Source organism: Paraphaeosphaeria sporulosa (assembly GCF_001642045.1).
Source record: "Paraphaeosphaeria sporulosa strain AP3s5-JAC2a unplaced genomic scaffold CC84scaffold_4, whole genome shotgun sequence".
Taxonomy (NCBI): Eukaryota; Fungi; Ascomycota; class Dothideomycetes; order Pleosporales; family Didymosphaeriaceae; genus Paraphaeosphaeria; species Paraphaeosphaeria sporulosa.
In genome coordinates, this window is record NW_017253363.1 from 799,484 (window position 1) to 825,062 (window position 25,579).

The window sequence follows — 25,579 nt, forward strand, 5'->3', positions numbered from 1 at the left end:
TAGTTTGCCATCTTGTAGCCTCAGCATCTCATCACGGTTCTCGGCACTCGGTGGATTTCCTTAGGAGAAACGGTATCAACATTTCGGTAAAGGTTCCCAACGCCACAGACTTGGCCTTTGGGTGCGCAATGCGTCTTCGTCTGCGTCGACACCAAATTGTACTTCTATATGTCCCCGGCTATCAGTCTTCACCACATCCGCGCCCTCAGCACTGTCTAAATACTTCAATATCATATCTGGCTCCATGCCAGCAGCAACTGTCATCGCCCGCGCTCATCAATACGTGCGCTAGCAATCAACATCCGCTACAATGCCTGCCACGTCTTTCGCCTTCCCTTCATCGCCACATCATCTGAATCCCGAGAGTGATGGTCCATTCCATAAAAAGAATTGGCGATCCTCGATCCGTTCTTGGTTGTACCAGCGTTACGGACTTCGTCCTTCATTCTGCCGGCATAGTTTCCACCCGCCTCATACAGCACCAGGACATAAGTCTGAGTACAGTGTGTTACCCTGGGGGAGGCTATGGGCATGCTAATTGTGCTCAGGCTCTTGTTTTAGTGCTGTGGCGGTAGAATGGGTACGATTGCATGTTAAACTCAACCGATTCCGCTGGTGCAGCGCCCGGTCCCTAGTCGAAATTTCGAGCACAGTGTGTTGCTCCAAGATGGGCAATACAAACGTCGGTGTACTCAGAGTTTCGTCCAGGGACTGTAAACAGAGGTGCGTTGACTTTCCTTCCATTCTTGTCAAATCCCTCTTGGCGCATCTTCGACCTTGCGTCAGTCACATCGTTCCTGCGAGCTATTCGCGCACGCTCACAGGCTCGTATGAGCATTCCTGGCGAGGGACGTGGTAAGCACAAGGAAGGACTAGACACTCTAGTAGTCAAGGTGTCCGAGTTCACCCAGCACACACTGTAAAGCGTCCTTTGATCACGCTTGCACCATTAAACCTTAGGCCTAGCAGCGTGGCTGCCAACAACGGCAGGCTAATCGTTCTGGTCAGAGTTTCACGTTGGCTCTGACGACCGGAACATGCACCTGAAGCCACGAACGTAGAATGATCTCATAGTCGTAGCTTACTGACTCGAGGGCTGCGGCTACCCAGCTTCTTTTCCGTTGCACCTTGTGGGCGATTTCGAATACACGATAGAGCGTTTCGTTGCACAATCACGTACCACTGTGACTCGAGTCCACAATGTGATATGACTACTGCGCAGCCTCCACTGTGCCACATCCTGCACGACGTATGTTGGTTGTTTTTGGAGTCAGAACAGCCAGCGCCTGAAAGCTTTTGCGAAGGGCGTTAGGTAGAGCAAGGTGTGGGGCTGCCTGGACGACGCTCGGTCACAGGCTTGCGCGGCGCAGTACGACGCTGTAAAAAGGGATGCGATGGCCAGATTCGCACCAAACGGCCACTGTGTTCCATGCCACCTCGCACGTTCGCGGTCTGAATTGCATTCGCCGCCGCGCCCGCGCTCATGCCGCGACGAACCTCGTAAGTGTGAGCAGCACGCAAACAACCAGGTCGCGCCGCTACCACAAAGCAACTGGCGATCGTGGACCCCACGCAAATTCCCCGAGCCGCGGCGCGCTCCTTCCCAGCTCGCGTATCATGACGCAGCGAAAGCTCCCCTTCTTCGCCCTCGGCGTTGCTCTCTTGTGCCTCTTCATATATTCCAGCCGCACCGCGCACGAGTCCTGGCAAAACTTGCCTCAGCACCTGCACTTTGGTGACCATGTTGGCACGGAGCACACAGAGCCGGACTTTGTCAACTGGAATCCAAAGCCCAACTTCAAGGCTGGATCGCCCCTGCCGCCTGATCACAACTACACTTCGGTCTTGGTGATTGCCAAAACCAAGCGGGAGGATATACGATGGATGGAGGGCGAGCTCGCCGGCCAACAGAAGGCGATATACGTGGCCGACGACCCTACCGCACCGCTGCACCCGCCCAAGAACAAGGGCCACGAGGTTATGGTTTATCTGTCTTGGATCATTGACCACTACGACAATCTACCTGACGTCGCCATTTTCATGCATGCACACCAGTATACTTGGCACAACGATGATCTCCTGGGGCACAATGCCGCCGACATGATCAAGAGATTAAGCCGCCCCCGGGTATGGAGAGAAGGGTTCGTCAATATGCGATGCAATTGGTACCCAGGTTGTCCTGACTGGATGAATCCCGGCGAGACAGAGAAAAATGTCTTCAAGCAAGAAGAACACCTACTCGCCAAATCGTGGAGCGAGCTATTCCCACTCGACCCGGTGCCATCTGTACTGGCACAGCCGTGTTGCGCCCAATTTGCACTTTCCCGTGAGCGCATTCAAGCCAAGCCATTCGCACAATATCTCTGGTATCGCAATTGGCTCTTCTCAACAAAATTGCACGACTCCATTTCCGGTCGCATTTGGGAATACGTCTGGCAGTTCGTCTTCACGGGGAACAATGTATATTGCCCCAAAGAGCACGTCTGCTTCTGCGACCAATACGGCAGCTGCTTTGGAGGCGAGAACGAGTTCGAGGAGTTCTTGAAAAAGAAGCATGAACTGGAGGATCGCGAGCATGAGCTGAACGACTGGAGGGACAAAGCAAAGGCGATCAAGGAAGCAAATGACGAGCTCAGGTTTGGGGATGCTGAGAAACTGGAGAAGCCAGAGCCTGGCAAGAATGTCTTATTGGAGAAAGAGATTCAGCAGCTGCGGCCTGTTGTCGACAAGCTGAAGGCAGACGCTTGGGAGAGAGGGAAAGATCCCAAGAATAGGGCTAAGGAAGCTGGTCGGGAGTGGCATGAAGGAGACGGATTCTAATCATAGAGGCTTGTGCACCTTTGTGCGAATAGCAAAGGTGGATATCTGCCCCTTCAGCTGTGGTTAGCATGTACCGGTACAAAACGGAAGCAATTCCACAACCTTTCTTGAGTCCGCGGGCCAAACAATAATTATTGCTGTGCGCGCTGCGTACCACAGCGTGTGTAGGATAAAAATCTCAGACGGTTTTCGGCGACGTAGTTGCCCATGCACCAACCACTGCTGTGTGCCCGCGATCGCGGATTGGTGAAGGAATGCATGATTCCGTGTTTTGCTGGTTGATGTTCTCGGAGGAGAGCTGCACCGCCAATCAGACAGGCAGCACGCCCGCTCAGCGCAGATGCAAACACCGCAAACAACAAACACTGGAAGAAGCTGTTGCTCAGCAAGTAACGCTCCGCAGGTAGAGTAATTCCATCACACAGCACGGCAACACGCTTACTGCCGAGCGCTTCAATTGGGGGCATCATGAGACATGCTCGAAGCCTCCCTACTTCGCGGGGCGCAGTGAGCAGTGAGTCCGGACGGCCTGGTCTACGCAATCAATGCGCCGCAATGGATGTATACTGACTCGCCTCAGCCTTGAGAGGGCCTTTAGGTAGCAGCAAGGCTCGCTGGGCCGTCCTACGATCGGATGGCGTTTATCAATATAGCAGTAAACGCGCCATATTTCAAGCACCACGCGATACCCGCAAACGTCACGTTAGCACCAGAAACTGGCGACCATGTTCGCTGTCCATCCGCTTCGACGAAGGACGATGATTTGTACACATCCTGTCAGATGTCCGATATACCCGCCGTCGCGCTACAAGAAACTCACAACTTCGTAGAGTTGCTCGAGGCTGCATCCACTGCTGCCGACAGGGCGCAGACATTGGCGGGACACAAGACTTCTCGCGCCATGGCTACACAAAAGGGGAAGAGGAAATGGACTTCAGATGCTCCGGGGATGTGCGAGGACGGTGCAGAAGCTGGATTCAAGCGCGCTCGGGTGCAAGGAACACCGGATATTGCGCGTGGCAATCAAGGGCCCCAAGTCAACCCAGGTCTCGAGACGCCAGCAGACAATACGACTCCTTGCGCTCCAAATAATCCTGCAATCCATTCGGCGGCGGCACTTTTCCGACGACCTTCAGAAAGGAACACTCGCAAACACACGCGCTTACCAATGTCTAAGCTCTTCATGTCGCTGCAGCTCTCACCCGAAAGCTTCCTCCATCTCCAAGCCGAGGCCAAATCATACATGCTTAATCCGGCACATCCGGAGCGGCAAAATTGCGTGGGCAACAGAGGGAAAGGCGATACGGACATAGTCAAGCTGCGATTGTTCAACTGCGTGCGGGAGTTTCTGGACGGAGGTGCCGGGGAACGATACTTTGGGGAAACCGCAGCCAGTAAGAGACAACGTGAGGGAGATCCACGAGAAGCTGCTAGAGCGTTAGGAGAAGGCGAGCTACTTGCAGACAACGACCTGGTATGGCCGACAGATGGAAACAAGCTTGTGAGCCTTGTCACACCCCTCCTTCGTCGAATGGTAACAAATGAGCGACAACGCGTATACGCCATCGAAACGCGCAAAGGGGTTCCGAGGGGCAAGGAGGGCAGTCTGGAAGCCGCTGAAAAAGCCGGACTCGCTATGCAACAACAAGCTCCACCTGGATTCACGAAGCTGCCTACTTCACCCAAAGGCTCGAACACGACGAATTTGAGCATAGCATCATCATTGCCGTTTTCGCACTCCATTGTCGACCTCTCATCGAGTGACCATAGCGTTTCACCGCAGAATACTAGCGAGGCACCTCACATAAAACACATCAACATCTTCTTAAAACGGGAGGAGCGCATCATAGGCTCGCTTCGACTGCACCATACAGCCGAAGCACCTTTGTTCTCGTTATTCTGGTCCGATCTTTTGGACTGCATTGGCCATCTAATGGCGCAATACACATACAAACGTCCAACGAAAAACCCAGTGTGTAAAAGCAGGCTCGACATAGGACCCGATACTCTTCGTGGGCTTGCTGTCGCTGCGAACAATGTTCAGCTCAATGATTCGAGCAACGAAGCTACCTTCATGGATATGGTCTCGCGACCAAGCAACATTGTAGCAGATGCATCGGACAGAGCCGTGTCCGGCACAGACGATTGTCCACATGTTTGTGCTACACCGAGGCCTGAAGCTGAAAACATGGAAACAGCGTCATTCCAGGTCAACGACCACGAGGGTTTGCATCCCTATCGCCTCGAAGCAATGCGATCAGCAGGCCGCGCGGTCATCAAGAATGACAGCGACTGGGAGACTCTGAAACTAGATATTGCCTTTGCAGATTGGGCGGATCGGACGCTTAATGTTGTTGCGATTTTGTGCAGTGCCTTGTCGAACACATGAGCACCCTATGCTACCCTAGAGGAGGAGTAAAGCAGGATCCAAGCTTTCAGACTAATAATGGGAGTTTGCCATCTTACAGGGGACAGGTGCAACGCTCCGTGGTTCGATCATGAGTCATATTCTTTCCTCTTGGCATCTAATGCCATAATGTATCCGTCGTTATGGGCTACCCGATATGCGGGGTGCACTGCAACAGGGATCATCTCGAATGCTTTATCTTGTTTCGCCCCTTACGAGATGTCAAAGTTGTCCCACCAGCATGACTTGTCAACTAAATAGCCATTTTCGTCAAGCTGAACACCCTCGGCGGCGAGAAGCTCCCTCTTCGACGTCTGATTCTGTCCGCTGGGCACCTTCTCCCAATCTCCTTTGAAGCCGCCAATGAACTGCAGGCGCGTCAGTGTCAGATCTGAGTAGTCTTATAGTACACATGTATCTTACACCTGTGCTTGCTAGTACCCGGTGGCAAGGAACCCTAGCCATATCAGTATGTGAACGGATCCGCTACTCAGGATGCCAAAGCTCACTCTGGCGCAAAAGGATTGTTGCGCAGCGCTCCACCCACTGCTCGGGGGCTACTCTGCAGGGCCTTGGCAAGTGCAGCATATGTAGAAACCTTGCCCTCGGGAATCTATCTACCGGTAAGACACTCGAGCATGAATTGAAGGCGTGGCCGACAAACCTGGAGCAAGAGGGTGTACACACGCGTCTGGAACGCTGTCACGTTGCCTGCTGGTAGCGTCTTTGCCTGCATCGTAGTGAGCACTTCGTAAGATCAGGGTTTACAACACGGGGCTTTGCAAAATGATGTTACACGTGGACCGTGGACGCGTTATATGCTTTGCCTCGGGTGACGCGCAGTCACGGGACTTGCTGTCAAAGTCACCACTCAGAGCGCCAGCACAAACGTCCGTGCGCGCGGCGCCGACGTTTAGTGAATATTATAATCAGCTGTATGCTTTCGCCATCCTGGGATGACTCAGACACCAGCGCTGCGCTGGCAAACGGGCTTTCTTGAACGTCGTTACTGGCAAAGGCCCCGCAGTCTCTTTTTAGAGCGCGCCAAGACGTCACTGCATGCATAATTTTGGTCTCATAGTCAACTCGCGTGATCTCTATCAACATTACCCTGTTTCTGATAGTCCTTTAGCCAGTCGAACCAAGCAAAGAGTCGATACCAAAGGATGCCGCCCAAGAACAGGGACTTCAAGGCTAAGGCCAAGTCAAAGCCTTCGAATCCGCAGTCCGAAGTTGAGTACTTGGAGGCGGCAGACGAATTTGAACAGGCTGCGGTAAGCTCTGTCTCATGGTTGGAAGAGAGTCTTTTTATTTTCTTTCCTTTTTTCGCTGCAGGCGTTGCTTGCTGCCGTGTAGTTGGTTACCGGGCATTGGTTCTAACAATCAGATTTAGGGCAAATGGCGAGCTGGAGACGCGGCCAAGTCAGCGAGGTTTTTTCAGCGAGCAGTTCAGGTGTACGATGAGGGACTAGCAAAGTTTCCGCAAAGTTTTGATCTGGCATATAACAAGTACGTCGATGTTTGTCTCGTTTTTACTGTCGCTAAACTTATCCAGGGCTCATCTTGAATACCAGGCTTGCGAAGACGAACGCGTGGGGCCTCACTTAGGTAACAAGATCACCCTGCTGCAGGAGACTTTGGCGTCTCACCGTGCGGCCTTTCTGCTGAACCGCGACAACCTGGACGTACAATTCAATACTGGACAGGTTCTCAGCTCATTAGCAGAAGCACTGTTGGAAGATGAGGCCGAAGCTGAGGGGAAAGCATCTGCTCGCGTGTTGCTCGAAGAGGCCGCGGATCTTTTCGCCAATGTCCTTGCCGCACAGCAGCGTGAGTATGAGCAGATGGCTTTGCAGTGGAAGAACATGCAGAACGAACAAGGCGACGCTTCTCTTGATGATGGAGGTGTGAGGTTAGACGTTGGCACCGGAACGGGCAAGCAAATGGATGCCGATGCTGCGTCAGAAGGTTCTTCTGCCGCTGGGGAATGGGCCACCGTCGAGGAGGCTCTGTCCCCAGAGGTCATTCTAGAAACTTGCACTGCTCAGCTTGGTGCTTTGACGACACTGTTGGGCGTGTACGACAGCACTGAGCTGTCAAACCTCGAAAAACGAGTTCAAGAGGGACTTTCTACAGTGAGGTCCAGTATCTCGACCCTTATCTCGCTGGTAGACAACGCACCACGGCCTCTAACCGAAGACGAAGCCGCCGGTCCTACTCTGTCCATATCATCCCCTAGCGCCAAAACGGAGCACGCCTTAACCCCTAAAGACGATGCCCTCCTTGCCGCCGCTATATTCCAAGTCGCCGTCGCCGACGCATCTTACCGCAGCGGAAACATTACAGCACCACAATATGCCAGCACAGTCTCCCACTTATTTGCCACCTTGATGCTGGGCCCCCAGTCTCCGGAGCAGCAAGTGGCAAAGCAATCCGCTTACGCCGACGCGCTGGTGAACGTGGCTGAAGCATCGTCAGCTGCCGCGTCTGACATGGAGACTCAGTGGAATGCATTATCCGAAGCACAAAAGACCCTGACGCAACTGGCCAAGCCTCCGCATAATGCTCTCCTCTCTCCATCTCGCCTCGCAGACATATTCGACACACGAGCGGACATAGACCTCACCCGCTTCGGCCTCTCGTTCCGGGACGATGCCAAGACCGCGTGGATTTCGAGTAGAAACGTGCTGGTCTCTAATGCAGGAGTTTTCTACCGTGGGGCGAAGAGTTACGGTGAAAGAGCGGGAGATGTAGAGCAAGCGAAGACTGCCGGTGCCAAGGCGGTCGTCGCTGAGGTGCTGAAGCAGGTTCTTGAGCAAGGGGGTGGTGCCGTTGCTGTTAAGCCCGGCTGGAAGGAACAGCAAGGAGGAGTGAGGGAGGTGCTGGAACAGATGGTCAACGAAAGGATATTAGGTCAACGCGAGGGTGAAGAAGTGCTGAGAATAGTGTCTCAAGAGGCATGGAGTCGGACCACGGAGCTGAATTGTTAGGGTGGTGTAGAACTGGACGAGCGGATAGTACACTACTGTAGATACTATGCTTGTCACAGTACCGTAACCAATCCGATGTGTGAGCTCAATCGGCCAGTGCATCGTGGGTCAGCACAACGTGCTCAAACTTTCAGCCTGGCGCTATAGAAGCTCGATGCAGAAAATCATCAGCCATTCCGCAGGACCGCAGCGCTTACAAAAGAAGTGAAGGAGCTTTCCTTGTCATAAGTTGCGTTGCATAGTAGAACTGCATGTTGATCGGTGGCCCTCCGCGAGTGGTGCGGGGATCGGAAGCGGGGGCGGGGCTGCGGGTTCGTTTACGCTCACATACATTTGTAGGAACCCGTTCTGCCGCAGAAATCTAGATGCTGTCCGCGAAAACTAGCTTCCAAAACTAGCAGACCATATTGCTGACCATTCAAAGCCATGTGCGGCTGAGAACGACACGCTTCGTACGACTCGAGTTTATGTGGCGCGTGTGTCCCTGTATAAATGCGGTGTTGTTCCCCAATACATACCTGATAGGTTTCATGCTCGGCCGCAGCATCAGGAACCAGGCTTCAGTATTTCAACAGCAATGCCTCTCTCAGCCCAAAGCGTTCAGATTATTAAATCGGTCCTCGATGGCGCTACCAAAGAGGGACCCACGGGCGTGAATGGTCTCACGTTCGTGGCCGTGGACAAGGACGGCAAGACCCTCGTAGAACACGCCTCTGGCACACGTGGCGTCAACTCCCAGGAGCCCATGGACATGGACACAACCTTTTGTAGATATAATCTCACCCTGGTCTCTGCACCCTCTGATCTGACTTTATTGATATAGGGATCGCGTCCTGTACCAAGATCGTTGCAACCATTGCAGTCTTGCAGCTTGTTGAGCAGGGGAGCATACCACTGGACGATCCTGAATTCATCAAAAAGCTCGCACCGGAAATTGGCGCGAAAAAAGTATACGCTGATGGTGTCAATGGCGCTGAACAGCAAGGCAGCGTCACGATGAGGATGCTGCTCAATCACACAGCCGGCTTCGCGTATGCGTTCTTCGATGCCAGGGTCAGCATGCGCGGAAGGCCCGTAGGGATCGCAGGTGGGTTCCAATTAGGCCGCAGCGCTACGTCAGAGGTTTGAGTGCCGGGTGTTGCCCCAGGCCTGGCAATGTACAGGCCGATTATGCTTGAACTTCTGGCTTGGCACTGCGTATAGTTCTCATGGAGTAGTTCTGACCGGATTGTATCCAGAATTCAACGGCGATGAAGAAGACATTTTGAACTCTCCCATGGTCAACCAGCCAGGTGAGTCGGACCAAGGCCACACGAGGAGTTCGGCTAACAATATACCAAATTTGCAGGAAGCATGTGGGAATACGGCGTGAACATCGACTGGGCCGGCATTATCCTCGAGCGCCACACGGGGCAGAAACTGAATGACTACATGCAAGAGCACATCTTCAAACCCCTGGGCATCTCCGATGTCACCATGTTCCCGACCGACAAGATGAAGGCCAACCTTGCCTACATGCACCAGCGCGACCCCGCAACAGGCGCCCTGACGGAGCGCGACCATCTCTACCGGCGCCCCTTCTACCAGACCACGAAGGAGCAGCAGCAGAAGTTCTTCCATTCCGCTGGCGCGGGTCTGTTCGCGAAACCGAAGGAGTACGTCAAGGTCCTCACTGCATTGCTCAACGACGGCGTCAGTCCAACGACGGGGAACCGCATCCTGAAGAAGGAGACGGTGGACCTGATGTGGGAGAACCAGATTCCGAAGCAGCCGGACTTTGCACGTGCAGGCCTCGCAGCGGCGGATCCGACATTGGCGAACAGCCTGCCCGAGATGTATCCTCAGTCCGGGAATCCACCGCAGGGCTGGGGGTTGAGCATGTTCCTTACGCTTGCGCCGGGAGATACAGGACGTGGCGCAAACACTGGGTGGTGGTGCGGACTCTCGAATCTTTTCTGGTGGGTTGATAGGGAGAAGGGTGTTGCTGGGATGTTGTGTAAGTGCATATGCGTTACATTTTTGCAGTTTCTCAGCAAGAGTTTGAGTACGCTGTGTTACTCCAGGATGAGTAGTGCAATACCTTCACTCCCAAAGCAGAGGCCGTAATGTTTCAGATACTAACGTCACGTAGCGGGCCAAATTCTTCCTTTCGGTGATCCGAAGGTCATCCAGGCATGGGTTGGTGTAGAGAAAGCAATCTATGATGGGCTAGAGTAAGAACGAGTTTCAAATCCATATATTTAGGTCTAGCGCTTGTCTAAAGTTTAATGTCTTTACAGAGGAAGGATACGACGCCCCAAATCTCAACTGTGAGCGAGATCCACCCTCACACCGTCAACGTGAAATTGGCGACATTTGTTGGCTCGCGTGGGTAGAACTCGAACGTAAATGTAGTCGTCTTTCCTGCGCTTCTCACCGCATCCAGCACCGTTGCCTTCAAGATGACATTGTTCGCATCCCAGTCCCACTGCCCAGAGTACGTCATGCGTCCTTGCTGCAACGGTCCGAGATACTGGGTCCAGTCGTCGATCAGAATGCCTCCGTCGCTCTTGATGGCTTTGACAGCTGCAGGGCGGCTCTGTCCCTTCCATGTGATTGGAATGGGGAGGTCGGCTGATGTAGCGGGCAATTTCGCAGTAGTAGATCCAAGGACCGGTGTGGCGTATTGAACGACCTCGATGGTGTTAGGGGCACCAGAGGAGAAAGTTACTGTGAGATTTGCGAGCGAGCCAGTTGCAGTGCTCGATGTGATGACCGTCTTGACAAACGCAGAGGTAAGGATTATCGCGGAGGAATTGGTGGAGTAGTCAGCCCCCTTCGTCAAAACAGCCCCTGTTTTAGCGTTCTTGATGCTGGAGACAGTGTTGCCGTTGAACAGGTATGGCAGCACTACGTCTGTGACTGCATCTCCAGCCTTGTGGTAAGCGTACGCAGAGGAGAACTGCGTTGTCACAGAACCGTCGGTCGTGCTATCTGGCAAGCTGTTTGTTGTACCCGCTGTGGTGTTGGTCAAGATACTGAGAACAGTGGGATCCCGCCAGACGTGGTTTATTCTGTCAAATTGGTCCAGGCCATTATCCCACAGGACAGTTGCAGTGTTGTATTTGTTGGCTGTGCGGATGAGGAAATCGAAGTACTTCCAGCGCGCTGCTGTCTCGGTGTTCGTGTAACTGGCATCCCATTCGCCGATGATGAGGGGAACGTCGGTGAAGTTGTTGCGGATAGCCGCGAAGTCAGCATCGAGGGCGGCCTAGAAGGTGAAAGTCAGTGAATCCCTTTGTCTGATTACCGTGTAGAAGGGATTGTGAGCCATGTTGAGACCAAAACTTACCTTATCAGCGTCCGAGCCCCAGATCGTCTTGCCCCACGCAGAGAAGATGAAATCATATGGACTGTAGTAATGGTACTGAATAGCCCATGGATTTTTGAACTTCGCATCTGGCCGTTTAAACCATTGGCTCGTCTTGATGGAATCCTCACCGGCCCCCACCAGGGTTACAACTCTCTGCGCGTTGAACCCACCAGCATCGCTAATAGCCTGCAGGAAAATGGTGTTCAATTTGTTGATCTCATCCGCGTGCGCAGCTGTAGTGCCCGGAGGCTCGTTGATCGGCTCGAACGCAACCTGGCTCCCCTTGCACGCAAGCTTCGTCCCGATCTGGTACCAGAGTCTGTAGAACTTCTCTTCGATCATGGTGAGATTTGCCCCAGCGGCAGTAACGTCGGCCCAGACCCAGCTATCGTGGTGGACGTTGACGATTGTGTAGAAGCCTCGAGTGGTGATCATGTCGGTCACGTCGGAGACACGCTGTAGCCACGCCGGATCTACGTCCCAGCTCGGTGAGCCGGTAGTGAAGTGGTAAGCCCATGTCACGGGTAGTCGAACACCCTTGAAACCGGCAGCCTTGATATCTGTTGGAAGGCACTCAAATTAGTACCGTCCTGTATCTTCAGAGACATACTAACCGTCAAAAGTGTCTGCCGTGACTTTCGGGTTGTTCCAATCACCCTCGTCTTCAACCGCATCCAATGTATTCCCCAAATTCCACCCAGGATTTATGTTCTTGACGAAGGCACTGGCAGAGACCGGTGTGAAAGTTCCAGTGCACTTTACACCAGCGCCCGAGGTGGCAGATGCTGATGCAGATGCAGATGCGGACGCGGAAGCCGATGTTGATGCTGACTTTGTAGAAGACGTCACCAGCGTGGTCGAAGGCTTCGTGCTAACCGCAGAGCTTGAGCTTGTTCGTGCAGAGGAGACTGCCGAGCTGGCGGCTGTCCCTGGGACGCATTGGTAGTACCCTACGCACGTGGTGTGAGCTTGACTCTATCAGGAGCTTTGTATAGACAGCTTACATTCATTCTGAACTTTGCAAGTATACCCAGAAGGACAAGTTGTCTCGCCAGTGTAGCCTGTGCCACCGCCTATACGGGTCAGTGAGCTCTGCCCTCCGAAGGCCTTACAATACTGGGTCCAGAGTTTGAGTACTGTGTTACTCCTCCAGGACAGGAGCAACGCAGCGTACTCAAATACTTAACCACGAACTATAGACGTTGAAATACTCACATTGAGCGTACGGTCCATTCGCAGCAACCGCACCCTGAACAAGGGCTCCGAAGAGCAACAACCCAAGCCTAGCGACCATATTGCCGTTTGATGATCAGCGCAGCACACTTCCTCCATACCCAGGCCATCTCCTCCTTATACCCTCCAGCCCACAACACCACTGACGCGACACTTCCCTAGAATGACCGCGCCGGCGCACATCCCCATTTCCTCCAATGAACACGCTTCCCCGCCTATGCAACGCACCCTATTTCCTAGCCCGGCGCAACATCCTAGGTCCGGGGATACCTTGTGCACTGGAATTTGGGCAAGCGTACCTGGCGTGAAGAAGTCTGGGGAGGGCGTTCATTTACAGACAGGGGCCGCGATTGGCTGCGTGGAGCGCTCGCCTCCTCGGCTGCTGTGGCGGTACCATATTGCAGGTCCCGTCGGCCCTATAGCCAAATGAACGCACGACGTGGGAATTTTCCGCCAAGTACACCGAGCGGTGATGTGCGTCGCGTGCTGCTTTGGCGGGCCGATGCGGAGTGCGCCAGGGTCCAAATACAACGGAAATGATGCGGCGGGTGCGATGCTTCCTTTTCGAATAGAGAAACCACGTGTGAGCATCTCGACTTCCCATGTAGTGATGCAGTACTGGGACAGAAGTCTTGGTACAATCGGCCTAGGTGACACACTGTACTCAGACTTGCGTTCATTATGAATGATAAACTTCATACGACAAAACGTAGCTAAAGGTGCCATAAAAGCGTGATAAATATCCAATGACAATATGGGGAACGCGCAAGGTCGTCACTGCAAGCAGATAATATACATGTGCACCGTCTGTTCGATGCGGGAAAGCTAGGAGGAGTTGATGAGATTGAGAAAATTAAACCTTTATTCCCACAATGGCATCAAAATGCTGTGTCAAGTCGTACGCCATGAGCCCCAGTTTGCGCCTGTAATTTCCCAGATTATGTGTGAGTTTCGAAGTTGGTCCTACATGAGGCAAGACAAGGCTGCATCTACCACCGTGGGGTGGGAAGGGCAGCGCAGAGGGGTGGTAGGTGAGATCCTTGTGGACTTGTTAAAGTCTCTTTGGTGCAGACATGCGCACGTCTGTCTAACTGGTCGAAATTCTTATTCCGGACGAGGTCTCTTAGCGCCATGCGGATTCCAGTTGCCGTCTCCAGCACCTTGACCCTGTTGGAAGAAACCCGGATTGAAGTTTTGATTGCCGCCGAAGCCGCCAGGGCCAGCACCTACTCGCGAGGATTGTAGTTAGCACTTGTATACATGTGGAGGTAGAATACTGCAAGGACCTGCCAACGTGAAGTAGATGCCGAATGTTTGACGTACCCATGCCTCCACCCATCATACCCCCCATGTTGCCGCCCATCATACCCATTCCGCCAGCCATGCCCATCATGTTGTTTCCCATAGGCATGTTCATACCGCCCATGTTGTTCATACCCATACCACCACGGCCGCGATTGTTCATACCGCCGCGCATACCACCACCCATCATGCCGCCGCGGTTAAAGTTACCTCCGCCGAAGTTGTTAATTCCGCCCATTGGGCCACCACCGAAGTTGTTCATGGGACCAGGTCCACCGAAGCCGCCCATGTTACCGCCCATGTTACCAGCTGGACCATTGAAGCCACCCCTTTGGAAGCCCATACTGTTCCCACCACGATTGCTGAAGTTGCCTCTTTGGTTGTTGAAACGATTGAAATTGCTTCCCTGTCCACCTTGGTTGCCAAAGTTGCCAGAAGATGACCGGTCACCACGGTTTTTGTCGCGCTGGGGTACGTCTTTCGGGAGAGTCTTGAAAGGGTTGACGTGGGGCGGGTTGAAGATGGCTGTGGGCTTTTTGGTGTGGGTCTGATCCTTGTATAAGGCTTCTATCTGGTGTTTGAGAGCTGTGGCAGCTTGGGGGCTCTGTAATTGGACGTAAACTTGGCTGCGAGGTGTTAGCAGAGGATTGGTAGACGTGGTAGGAGCACTCGCCCTTTGCTTTTACCATTCACCTTGTGCTCGTTGAAGGTAACCTCATTGAGCTCGTCTTCACAGCCGCCTTGGTTGGCCCAGCCGCGGATGTCCTCCTCGCTGATCCACCAGTTGAGGTCATTGATCATAAGCGCAGCAGTCGCGCCTGGATCCATCGGCCGGTCGTCGTCCTCACCTTGTTTACGCTTCACGCCCTGCTGCTGAGGAGCCTGCTTCAGGAAAGTCTGGTTGTTCGCTGACGCGCCGGTACTTGAAATCTGCTGCGTACCATTGTCGTGTTGTATAGCGCCGTTTGCTCCCGTCACGGAGCTATCGCGTTTGTCTGCTGCGTCAGCGTCTGTCGGCTTCTCGTTTGTTTCCATGGCGGGCTCGAGCGAATCTTCGTTGGCAGCGGGGTCGGATTGTTTGGGCGGTTGCGATACAGTGGCATTCTGGAAGGAGGGCCCGGACTCGTCGCCGTAGATGTCGATATCGAAGTTGTCGTCGTCGGCCATGGTGCTGGAAGTTAGTACAGAGAGGTCGCAGCCTCGAGGTGCGAATCAGGTCAGGCTGGGCCGAGGAAGGGTGAACGTGAAGAGCAAGGTATTGATTTGGCTCTGGATACTGATCCGGCAAGTTAACAGCTGATATACATGCAAGTCTGTATGCGCGCGGTTCATCAGTGGACTATTTGACATGATGGCGGAAGGCTATAACAGGTCTTGGGGTAGAGACCGCAAAATGGGCGCGTAAACCGCGCAGAACAGAGGAAATACGTACAGGACTGCTCGGCGGGCTGATACAGATTCCAGAAAAAGGTGCCCAACGCAAGACACAGGAGTCCGACCGCCTCTGTGGCAGATGCGGACGAGTGAAGGTACAGAGGTACAAAAGGTATGTGAGAGATGAAAGCTCGATGTCTAGCTCCGATGCCTGCGTATTGAACCAGGCCTAGCCGGTGCCCCCCACACAGTCTTCTCGCACAGAATGCCAATTACTTATGGTGTGGTAGAAAGGGCCGCAGTCAAGACGACTCGAGAGGAGAAACGGGGAGAAGCAGGGCGTCAAGCGCGCTTCAGCCGTGTGCCGTGGACGTGTCCTACAGGGGATGAGGCGACTAGATGGGGGCGGTAGTAAAGAAAGCAACGCGACGGCGCAGAATATGCTGCGATGAGTGCGTCGAGGTATCAAGGCTGTCTCGATGGTCGTGAACTCGCAGCATGCTCTCGCATCTCTGAGCTTCGGCGCGGAGCTTAGTTCTTGGCGCGGCGGTAACTGCATTGGGGTTAGCAGCTGCCTCCCGCCCGCAATCTGTCCCCCCAGTCCAGAGCGTGTCCAATTGCCCCGTTACCTCGCCCTCCGCATAATAATCTACCTCGCGACACACACACGACCTTCAACTCAATACCCGCCTCTCACGCAACAATGGACCAAGTCAAGGAGCTCGCCGAGTACGCTGCGCGCATCCCATGCCACAGCTTGCGCTAACCATGTGCTTCAGTGTGCCCCAGGAGTTCGTCAAGGACGGCCTACAGTTCGTCAACCGCTGCACCAAGCCAGACAAGCGCGAGTTCATCAAGATCTCGCAAGCAGTCGGAGTCGGGTTCCTGATCATGGGCGTCATCGGCTACGTCGTCAAGCTCGTCCACAGTACGCAACACCTTGGCCAACCATGCAACCTGTCTTCTAACCATCGCGCAGTTCCCGTGAACAACATTCTCGTCGGCGGCTCATAGACTACTCTCGCACTCGACGGCAGAACGGCTAGACATGGGAATAGGGGCTACGAGGGCACAGGAGAGGAGGGCACTCGTCAGCAGAGGCAGGCGCAAAGGGCGCTGAGGGAGCGCACGCTGGTTGCATTGGCGCATTTCGACACGCTTGCACGTTGTATAATACCCGCCTCCGGAGGGTTACGGACCTTGGGCTTCGATATATCCATTCTAGTTCCTCACGAGGCACATCTTCGGCATTCGCAGTCGATCTGGAAGTAATGCTCCTTTCCATTCCCAAGAGCTATGACTAGATCCTCAGGCAGAAGACCTTATTCATCGTACCAGTACCTTCGACCGCCTGTCGCAATGCTCCTATAGAGCCGTTCGTCGTGCTGTAGCTGTGCGTTCACCCGTCTGCCTAATTGAGGTTCGGCCTCATCATCCTCCATTCCATCATTCCACGTGTGCACTGTGCAAGTACCCGATGTATTTCCCCACCCGTTCCAAGAAGTTGCTGCACGTCGATTAGCCTGAATTCGCAGTCTGTTCATGCGATTTCATACCTGCCACCACGGGCGCGGTTGGATGCCAACTTGCATCGCGCACGCACGTGCTCCATCTGCCTCCATTCCGTCGAGGAAAATCGTACATCTCGGCCATGAGGTCTGGATCTCGCGGTCTGGAGTTCTTGGTTGCCTTGAGCACATCAATCTTGCCAGCTAACGTTGCGTCGAGGTTCCAAACGTAGACCGAACCGTCGTAGCTTCCCGAATACACATACCGCGAATCCGTGCTGCCTGGAGGTGAGAAGTGGCATCGAATCAGCGTCTTCAAGACTTTGTGCCCGCGGAACGTCACTAATGAACAGTCATAGGGGTGGGGTCTGTAATCGCTGTCGTCGTAGCCGTTGCTTCGATACTCAAATCGTGTCGTATACGCATTGAGATCTACGCGGTCCGCTTTGTCTTTACTCATCATCTTTCTCAGATCCCAGAGCTTCGCAGTCTGGTCCTTGCCGTTACTGAGGACATAGCGGCCGTCGCCCTTGCTGTCTACGTAGGTCAACCCCTCGGTATGACCAAGGAAGACACCAGCTTCCCTTCCGTCGCCCATACTCCGTCTATCCCAAACCTTGATTGTGGTATCGTCGGATCCGGAATACAAGATGTGTGGTGATTGTGAATCGCCAAAACAGACCGCGTTCACATCGTCTTCGTGTCCAGGTATCCTCAATATAGACTGGCGCCGTTCTATATCATATACATAGACCGAGTTGTCGCCTGTTCCAGCAACAATTTCGCGCCCGTCGCCAGAGAAACGGATAGACCAAATGCCAAAGTACGTATGGAAACCGTGGGGGTTGACACTCCCGGTGTTCGCAAAATCAAGCAGATGCGGTTCAGACTCGTTGTTGGGATCCGTAGGTGCGAGACAGACGATACTTCGGATGGAGCTATAAGCTAGAAAGCGATTGTCGGGACTGAGAGAGGCATCAGTGATCGTCCACTGGCCGTATGGATACACCACCGTTTTGTAGTATTTCCAGTCGTACGGATTTGACGTATCGTACATACGCACGCGGAAGTCCTGAGCGCAGGAAAAGAAGAAGTTGCCGTCGTCCGAGAACTGCCCAGAGTAGCATCGCGCATTATAGTGGATGATGGTATCAGCCACCCCCTCTGGAATCATGTCTTGTCTCATAAGTCTACTGGCGTTCTTCTGTCTTCCGTCGCCGCCCAGCCCCAATTCCCTTTGTAAAACGTTGTACGCTAGCCTCTTCTTTCTCTTGATACTGTCTTCGGTTCGAGGATTCGCGCCAAATGTGCCAGTATCCATCAATTCTCTGCCTGTGTCGCTTGGAACCTTTTCAAAGGCGGCTCGGCCTCTATCCTTCCTCTTTCTCCGCGGTCCAACTGGATCGTAGCCAGTCGCTCGCTCGCCACTATCGGTATAATCACTGTCATCATCGTCGTCGTCATCTTCATCCTCATCATCGTCGTCTACAAGGCGTCGCGTTCGAAATCGTGCTCCAGTTGTGGCGAAGCCACCAGCAGCGAACAACTGTCGAAGTCCCGAACGGCCAAGGAGCTGGAGTATCTGATCGCGGGATACTGGATTGGTCAGCATATCGAAGGATCCGTTTGAGGTGAAGCCGTACTGTATATCGGTTGCGCAGCAGTCGCGCCAGATGCTTCCGCTCCTTCTTCATCATCCTCTTCTTCATCCTCATCCTCCTCTTCGTCGACATTATCGCCTTCCTCTTGGCTTATTTCGACCTCTATCTCGAATCCGCCAGGATTCTCTGCCGCATCTATAAATCCAAAGTCAGCCGTGCCAGCTTTTGAAGCTCCCGGTCACCCCAATATGTACCGTGGAACTGCCCATCTATGTCCTCACTCTCATCTTCCCCGCTGCCTCCCTCTGCTGGGAAGTAATCCATGTCGTCATTGTCGTCCTCGGTATCTTGCCAGAACGGGTCGGTGGGGTCGTACACAATGGTTCGCGGGTCGTCTTGCTCGCTTGGGGTATCTCGTGGATCTTGATAGGAGCTCATTTTCGAGAGCGACTCAGCGGTAAGGTTAGGTGAGGTAAGGTTGAAGTCAAGCTATCAGGTCGAGCGCATCATACATGGGCGGGATGTGGTTGTATCCGCCGATAATTCCGGCGCTAAAATGGGCGCGCTATCTCAACGTGACTTTCTAATCCCGCGGATCAATTTGACAACGGGCGGGAACAAACAGGTCACAACTAGAACATTGATTGTACAGCAAGTCACCACGGGACGCGTCGCCATATGATCGGCTTCCCAAGGCCTCGTTGGCTAGCAATACTGCGGCCTGCCTCCGTCTCAACACGACCGCTCAACTGCCGAGGTAAACCGTTCAAGAGTACAACTTTAACATCTTGAAAGGACTACCCCATGCAGTCTACAGTCCAAATGCATACAAAGGAGTTTGGAAAGGCGTGACGATATTCACTACAAAATATACTAGCGGGAATGTGGTGGTCATTAATTCTTTCACTGCGCAACAAGCACAGTGGTCGGTCTAGAAATGTACAGTTATATTCAAAGAAGAAGAACAAAAGGCTCAACGCTTCCAGAAACTCAATCTCCTCTCTTTCTTAATCTTAGTAACGAATGGCGGGTCAGCCTTGCTGACAGTTCCCCTAATGGGCCACTCATCCTGGTCAGATGAGGTCGATGATTTTTCAAGCGACGACGAGGACGAGATGGGTAGATCCATCAACCGTCTGAACGACGGCGAACGTCGACTGATTGACGTGCTGATTCGCGTGCTGATCTTTGCGTCTCCGAGAGAGCTGCGTGAGGTCGTCAGGGCGATCGATGTAGACAAACCACTCTCCGCTGAAGGATTTTTATATGAGATAGCAACACCGATAGCTGAGTCGGGATCACTCGTTTGTGTAGGTGATTTCTCAGCTGATGAGGGCTGCCTGGTGATGCTGAAAGGCAATGAGCTGCGTCTGACTGGCACGAACGGCATTGAGGCCGGCGTCGAGCTGGCAATAGGTACGAGTCCACCCAGCAGTCCACTCTCCTCAGCGGGTTTGATCTTGGACTCCAGCTGATCATCATACGTGCTGGACATCGACGATGCGGAGCTTGCACCATCACTCCACCAACGAGATGAGGTGCTGTCCGGAGAATGTGCCTTAGGTGGTGTATGTGAAGGAATTGAGTTGGTGGTATCATTGATCGAGTGAGGAAGCTCCAACCAACGATCCCACTCGTCCTGGGGCGTCCTCATAGGATCCATGATGGCAATGCAGCACGGCCTGATCTCCCGTGGGCGCTGGTTGCAATGATGCGGTATTGTGTCTGGTGTGGTCGGCATCAGCCAAGAGGTGTCAGGTCCTATCGTAGCTTGTGACGAACGCTTTGTGAGGCTGGGATTGACGGTTGAATTTCGTGACGGCACTCGTGACGGCAGTTCTGGAGGTGCGTCGACAAGGGCGTCGTTCAAGCCGTTGCCATAACCATGAACAAGGATTTCGCAGTGCATTTGCGGTTTGATGCTGATACTGTTCCGGCTAGACGCTAGCGATGGCAACGAGAGGCGCCTGCGGGAACGAACCGATGAGGCTCGGGAGGATTGCGAGATTTTCAAGGGAGCAGGAATTTCCACCGAAACTCGTCTGCTCCCAGGATCAGTGTTGGTGTGTGAAAAGTAGTCGTAAGTTTGACAGTCCGGCTCAATTTCCGTAAGCTTAATTAGAGAAGCATCGGTGTTGCAAGTTGTCCCGTTCAACTCAGCAATGTAATTGTCAATGGGACTGGCAGCCAGGTCCGCAGCTGGAACGGGCATAGGAGTTGTTGCAGCTTGCCATTGTGCAGGCTCCCTGATAAGGCAATTCAGGTGGTACTTTGGGCCTTCAGTATCACGAACCTCGCTAGGAGCGCGAAGGGCTGAGATAAGGTGCTGCAGAGTACCGTATATGAGAAGCCACCTGACTTTACGAGCATCTGCAATGCAAATCTTCTCTTCCGTATAGCTGGTGATGCATTGTCGCTCAAAGCGCATGTACGCTTGGATAATGCGAGCCTCGCTCTCACCATTCGTTGCCACTATGAGAGCTGCGCGAGCACTCAGATTTCGTTCGTCCTTGCCTTGCCTGGTTCCGATCGTCATAGACTTGAGGGATTTTTGTGACCTTGTTCTCTTGGTCTTCGACGACGTTACGTAGCTTGGTACCAAAGGCAATGGATGCGGCAGAGGTGGGAATCTGTGCCTTTTATCAAATGAGTCGACATTTTGTAGAACGCAGATGCCACCGCTTGCCAGCTTCTGGGACGCTAGATCTGCAGTTGACTCCGAGTCGACCAAATAGTCGTACAGCGTCTTGAAGTCGAAATACAAAGATCGGAACAAAGCCTTGGAGAATGTGGTGCCTTTAGGTGGGGGCCAATATCCGAATTTGTCGACGTAAAAGCTGTGCAGGAACGACCTGAAACGGTCGAGGTGGTTCCGGGCTCCACTAGTGAGACCCAAGTGCGCAGGGGAGAGATCGTCTTCCAGAAAGTCTCGCACGGCGGAGGTGGTCCTGCTAAGCTCAATATCCATTTCTAGACACGCTCGGGTGATCAGAGCCTTCGTTAAGCGGGATTGATGCTGAGCACGTTAATAACGCTCGACGAAATCAGGGCTAAAATACAGTGCGCGAATTGAGATTGGAGCAACTGCCAGGACGGGCAGTGCCGAAGTCGGAGCTATTCAATCTCTGTCCGCCAACTGTAGACGTACTCACTGGAAATTCAGGACTGAGAACGAGCTTCTCATTCATACCGACGCAGTGTGCAAACGCATCGATCCAAGCGTCTCTGATCTTGTAGTGCTCGGCATAGTAAAGCATAGCAAGCGCATAATCCGGGAAGCCGACGAAGTCTCGATAGCCTTGAGCCTCTACATAATCCAGAAAGTCCTGATGATTGTCCACGCGTCCGGATCGGAAAAGGCACATTCTTTCTTGCAAATCGATCATTGCCTGTCCCAAGTGGCTCCCAACTAGTGGTTTCCCAGAGATAAATGCGAAGAAATTCCGTGTTGCGATATGCCATTGGAAGGATGCTTCGCGACTAGTGTCTTCGGGCGCTGGGATGTAGAGCTCTATCCTAAGTGAGGCTTTACTAGGAAGCTGCTTCACGTTCGACGAAGTGTTGTTCGATACGGTATTTTTTGTTGTCTGCGCGAAGCAAAGGCTAAACATGGACCCGCAGTTTCTATGCTTCAGCAGTTGGAATGGGACGCAGAACGAGGGACCGCGTCGCGATTGTCCAACCGCGTAGAGATGTACGAGGCAGTCACCATCCTCATCCCAAAGCTCTGGGTCCTGTACGTAGGTTAGCAATGTACGTGTGACACGCGAAGATATAATCACTCTTCGCAAGCCATCCCAATTGCTGACTGTGCGTGTTAAACCCGCCCATCTCTCGACGCGGCGCATTGGGGTATGTATTGTAGGAAATCCACCTAGAGTCGGTCGTTCTTCTAGATAATTCTTAATATATTTAGGTCCGCAGACTAGAGCTTGTGCGAAGAGGTTAATGTCACCACCCTCGTGGCTGTCCGGACTGCAGGCTCATGGAGGTGTTCACTGGAAGAAGATCAAGGGTCGGGACTGAAGGAAGTTAAGTGGGGATAGCATAGCGGGCAGGAGGGTTGAATAAGGCACTTGATGTTAGTTCCGGAGTGGTACGAGACAGCTGTGTATCTGTAACTAAGTAGCCGACGTGACCTCAGCTTTGCGCGTCTCTCCTAGGACGCGGAGGCGATGGTGGCTTCCAGCTAGCCCGCGAACGGCGCGTTTGGCTGCAGCTTGTGGCCGCGGGCTAGAAAGTTGCCGGCGATGGAGCTCCAGATCGTCGGCGGCTGTCTACATATTGGCCCCGACTGCGCAGCTGAGCGCGCTATCCCGGACATGCCGTGGGAGCACATTTGGTGGCTTGCCGCAGGCGCTTCTCGCCCTGGGGCAGACACGAGCGCCCAGCTGTCCAGGCTGGACTGGAATCCATGGGTGAGCGAGGAGCAAGAGCACGCTGCAGTCTGGAAGCACATGCGAGTCGTTGCGATTCCGTTCTCAGGGTCGGCGCCGATCTGTAGCGATGGGCTTGATGTGTAATGTTGTCGGCGCAATCTCAGTGGTCGGCCAAGAGTGCATGGGCTTGAACACCACGGCTCTCCCCACGGCTCTCCCACGGCTTGCTGTATCCCGTTGCATCACCACTGCTGCTGCTGCTGTCCCCCACCTGGAAGAAGTTTGAAGAAGCCATCGACGCGCGGCTCCATGCATCGCACCGGTCGACGGCAACCAACCGCCCCGTTCCCGCAGTGTCTATCATGCAGTGAGCTGTCGTCAATCTCGCGGGACCTCGGGAGGCGATTGCGCGAGTGAGGCTTGGTCTGAGGTATCATGTAAACCGCGGATATCCATCTTGACGGACCATCCCGTCGCTTAGCACAAAGTTACATCGCGATACGCCAATATTCTACGCATCTACAATACCGGTTCAAGGGTTTGGGCATGCTGTGTCACCCGCGGGTGCGCAGCACATCGCCGGCTGCGCACAAACTTTTTTCCTGCACTTGTACTACAAACGCTGTCTCTGGCTATGGAGCCTCGTCACGTAAGTCGCGGGACGCGCTCCATCAGAAGGCTCGCGACAGGAGCAACACGCCGCCGTAAATGATCTGAGGAAGAGCTGTGCGCCTGCAGCATGCCATCCTGCATTCATTGTCTTGAAAGTGATAGACGCGCTGGACAGTGGGCTCGAGCGCGGTGAAGCTTGTTTTGTCTACTTCCACTTTCACACGGCTGTTCAAAGCTCGACTGCCGCCCCCAAGCTCTTGAACGGTCCGCACGCATGCAACGTGATTGAACTATAGAGCTCACCTTCTCACCCTCTTTCTGTAACCCCACATCAACTGCTGACTGCTCTTTAATCCTTGTGTCCAACGGCCAACTACACGCACTCCAATCTCTCGAGCGTAGGTCGCGCAATCCACAACAGTCGCCATAATCTATATACGCTAACATGATCTCGGCAGGCGTGGACGAGGGGACTGACAGCACTTCAGTCAACAACTCAGCAAAATCGCGGCTTCATGGATATGCTGTATCACTACTGCTTCACAAATGGCAGCGACGACCAGGACGACACAACTCGCAAAAACTTGCAGGCCCTCATTGTGTCTATGGCTGCGCTAGAGTCGGAGATGAGCGCCTTTAATGTATATGTTGTCACTCAGCATATGCATGACAAGCCGTTGAACATGTGGCCTAAATATGAGCAGTACTGCGGTCTTGGTACCGCTTCCAAGGAGCTTGAAGACACCGTAAAAGGCATCAAGACACTCGTCCAGTCTGTAAGTTGCCCTAACTTTGAGCAACTGCATGGTATGTACAAGTACTGATACCTTACCCAGGGTAGCTTCAGCAATATGTATTGCATCGATATGTACACGTTCCAGGCGCGCGAAATCTCCATCAAGGTCAGCAATACGATCGCAACGGTGATGAAGACCATGAGCGACAAAACGATAGATATCGAAACAGAGGCCAGAACAGACGCGCATGAGTCAACAGAGCAAGACACTGCCATAGTTGCCATCATGTTTGAGTTGGCTGAAGTCATCAAGCATCTGACTACCGCCGCCGAAAGCACCTGGGCTGCTCTGAACCTTCTCGAGACTATTGCAGCCAAATCTTCTCTCCAGCAAGCAAACAAGTTTGCGAAAATGCAGTCTTATCTTCCGTGGGCATGCTGCGCATTCACTGCAATCCTCGCGTTGTCCACATTCTTCAACGGGCTCCACAATGCATCCCAGCCACCCGACCTGAACGATATGAGAAGCTCTATTGCTGAGATGCAGAGCGTGTGTGGTCTGGTGAACAAGAACCTCGACATTGCCGCATACGTACGGAACGACACACTGGCGGAGATCGATCAGCGCTTACTGGCCATCGAGCATGCTTGGCAGGACAACAACGAGCGCATCGACAACGTGTGGTAAGTTCTGAGATCTCACATATAGCGTTTTACCTGAGAATGGGCAATACCCGGATCGATTTCACTTGAAATTGTTTCTGGCACCACAACGGAACACAAGGCTAACCACATATAAAACTACAGGGAAGCTTTGGGACCGCCGAACGCGGAAGGAACCTACTTCATTCAAGAAATGGGCGCCCCAGACGAACGACCTATCGATTCCCGCGTGCTGAAGGCACGGATGGACAAACTAGAAGCGGACGCGCTGGAGTTCAAGCGGCAAGTCCAACGTGCCGAAGTGCGCACGGCCAGCCGTCTGAACAAGCTTGACCGGAAACGTGGAGGATCAGGCGAGACTGAGGTGGAGTGAAGGAGCTGGCATGTACGCAATGTTATTCTTCAGACGACTACGTTTCGTTTTTGCGCTCTAGTCATGGCAATGAGCATTGCTGGGCCGAATCATAGGTACTGCCTATGGCTCCAAGCATTATACTTCAAACTTGGAGACTCTTCGTTCCGAAGGTGGAGAGGAGGTTGCAGGCGTTTCCGGACATATTTGGCACGTCTGGATATCGCGCTCATCTCTCAATCAGAGTTGG

General features: G+C 53.3%; 11 protein-coding genes across 11 annotated transcripts; 6 read left to right on the forward strand and 5 right to left on the reverse strand.

Moving 5' to 3' along the window:
• Positions 1–1,617: 1,617 nt before the first annotated feature.
• CC84DRAFT_1174751 (uncharacterized protein) lies at positions 1,618–2,820 on the forward strand (the record flags this gene model as incomplete). Its single annotated transcript, XM_018180113.1, has 1 exon — positions 1,618–2,820. One exon carries the CDS (start codon positions 1,618–1,620, stop codon positions 2,818–2,820), a length of 1,203 nt encoding a protein of 400 aa, XP_018037206.1.
• Positions 2,821–3,189: 369 nt separating this feature from the next.
• CC84DRAFT_1163143 (uncharacterized protein) lies at positions 3,190–5,571 on the forward strand. Its single transcript, XM_018178187.1, has one exon. It carries the CDS (start codon positions 3,455–3,457, stop codon positions 5,207–5,209), a length of 1,755 nt encoding a protein of 584 aa, XP_018037207.1. The 5' UTR covers positions 3,190–3,454; the 3' UTR covers positions 5,210–5,571.
• On the reverse strand, positions 5,248–6,299 carry CC84DRAFT_1163146 (DNA binding methylated-DNA--cysteine S-methyltransferase). Its single transcript, XM_018178188.1, has 4 exons — positions 5,892–6,299; positions 5,737–5,840; positions 5,651–5,684; positions 5,248–5,595 (listed from the first exon to the last, which is right to left on the reverse strand). The coding sequence occupies exons 1-4, from the start codon at positions 5,961–5,963 to the stop codon at positions 5,440–5,442; spliced, it is 366 nt and encodes a 121-aa protein (XP_018037208.1). The 5' UTR covers positions 5,964–6,299; the 3' UTR covers positions 5,248–5,439.
• Positions 6,086–8,260, forward strand: CC84DRAFT_1163148 (uncharacterized protein). Its single transcript, XM_018178189.1, has 3 exons — positions 6,086–6,501; positions 6,621–6,736; positions 6,783–8,260. Exons 1-3 carry the CDS (start codon positions 6,394–6,396, stop codon positions 8,215–8,217), a joined length of 1,659 nt encoding a protein of 552 aa, XP_018037209.1. The 5' UTR covers positions 6,086–6,393; the 3' UTR covers positions 8,218–8,260.
• A 169-nt stretch (positions 8,261–8,429) lies between these two features.
• On the forward strand, positions 8,430–10,434 carry CC84DRAFT_1258095 (beta-lactamase/transpeptidase-like protein; the record flags this gene model as incomplete). The annotated part of the gene is made up of 5 exons (XM_018184793.1): positions 8,430–8,984; positions 9,041–9,304; positions 9,456–9,509; positions 9,566–10,213; positions 10,349–10,434. Exons 1-5 carry the CDS (start codon positions 8,795–8,797, stop codon positions 10,432–10,434), a joined length of 1,242 nt encoding a protein of 413 aa, XP_018037210.1. The 5' UTR covers positions 8,430–8,794.
• Positions 10,434–12,996, reverse strand: CC84DRAFT_628004 (endoglucanase Cel5C). The gene is made up of 5 exons (XM_018186934.1): positions 12,785–12,996; positions 12,574–12,642; positions 12,184–12,519; positions 11,549–12,129; positions 10,434–11,467 (listed from the first exon to the last, which is right to left on the reverse strand). Exons 1-5 carry the CDS (start codon positions 12,861–12,863, stop codon positions 10,544–10,546), a joined length of 1,989 nt encoding a protein of 662 aa, XP_018037211.1. The 5' UTR covers positions 12,864–12,996; the 3' UTR covers positions 10,434–10,543.
• A 721-nt stretch (positions 12,997–13,717) lies between these two features.
• Positions 13,718–15,578, reverse strand: CC84DRAFT_628804 (uncharacterized protein). The gene is made up of 4 exons (XM_018186935.1): positions 15,560–15,578; positions 14,778–15,380; positions 14,126–14,730; positions 13,718–14,028 (listed from the first exon to the last, which is right to left on the reverse strand). The coding sequence occupies exons 2-4, from the start codon at positions 15,269–15,271 to the stop codon at positions 13,907–13,909; spliced, it is 1,221 nt and encodes a 406-aa protein (XP_018037212.1). The 5' UTR covers positions 15,272–15,380; positions 15,560–15,578; the 3' UTR covers positions 13,718–13,906.
• A 523-nt stretch (positions 15,579–16,101) lies between these two features.
• Positions 16,102–16,891, forward strand: CC84DRAFT_1163155 (translocation complex subunit Sss1). The gene has a single exon (XM_018178190.1). It carries the CDS (start codon positions 16,247–16,249, stop codon positions 16,490–16,492), a length of 246 nt encoding a protein of 81 aa, XP_018037213.1. The 5' UTR covers positions 16,102–16,246; the 3' UTR covers positions 16,493–16,891.
• Positions 16,419–19,025, reverse strand: CC84DRAFT_1241626 (WD40 repeat-like protein; the record flags this gene model as incomplete). Its single annotated transcript, XM_018184059.1, has 5 exons — positions 16,419–16,985; positions 17,035–18,471; positions 18,520–18,582; positions 18,630–18,782; positions 18,842–19,025. 5 exons carry the CDS (start codon positions 19,023–19,025, stop codon positions 16,801–16,803), a joined length of 2,022 nt encoding a protein of 673 aa, XP_018037214.1. The 3' UTR covers positions 16,419–16,800.
• A 2,612-nt stretch (positions 19,026–21,637) lies between these two features.
• On the reverse strand, positions 21,638–22,435 carry CC84DRAFT_1088121 (uncharacterized protein; the record flags this gene model as incomplete). The annotated part of the gene is made up of 2 exons (XM_018174239.1): positions 21,638–22,321; positions 22,370–22,435. The coding sequence occupies 2 exons, from the start codon at positions 22,433–22,435 to the stop codon at positions 21,638–21,640; spliced, it is 750 nt and encodes a 249-aa protein (XP_018037215.1).
• A 1,419-nt stretch (positions 22,436–23,854) lies between these two features.
• CC84DRAFT_622826 (uncharacterized protein) lies at positions 23,855–25,555 on the forward strand. The gene is made up of 4 exons (XM_018186927.1): positions 23,855–23,976; positions 24,037–24,354; positions 24,415–24,998; positions 25,122–25,555. Exons 2-4 carry the CDS (start codon positions 24,094–24,096, stop codon positions 25,348–25,350), a joined length of 1,074 nt encoding a protein of 357 aa, XP_018037216.1. The 5' UTR covers positions 23,855–23,976; positions 24,037–24,093; the 3' UTR covers positions 25,351–25,555.
• Positions 25,556–25,579: the final 24 nt, after the last annotated feature.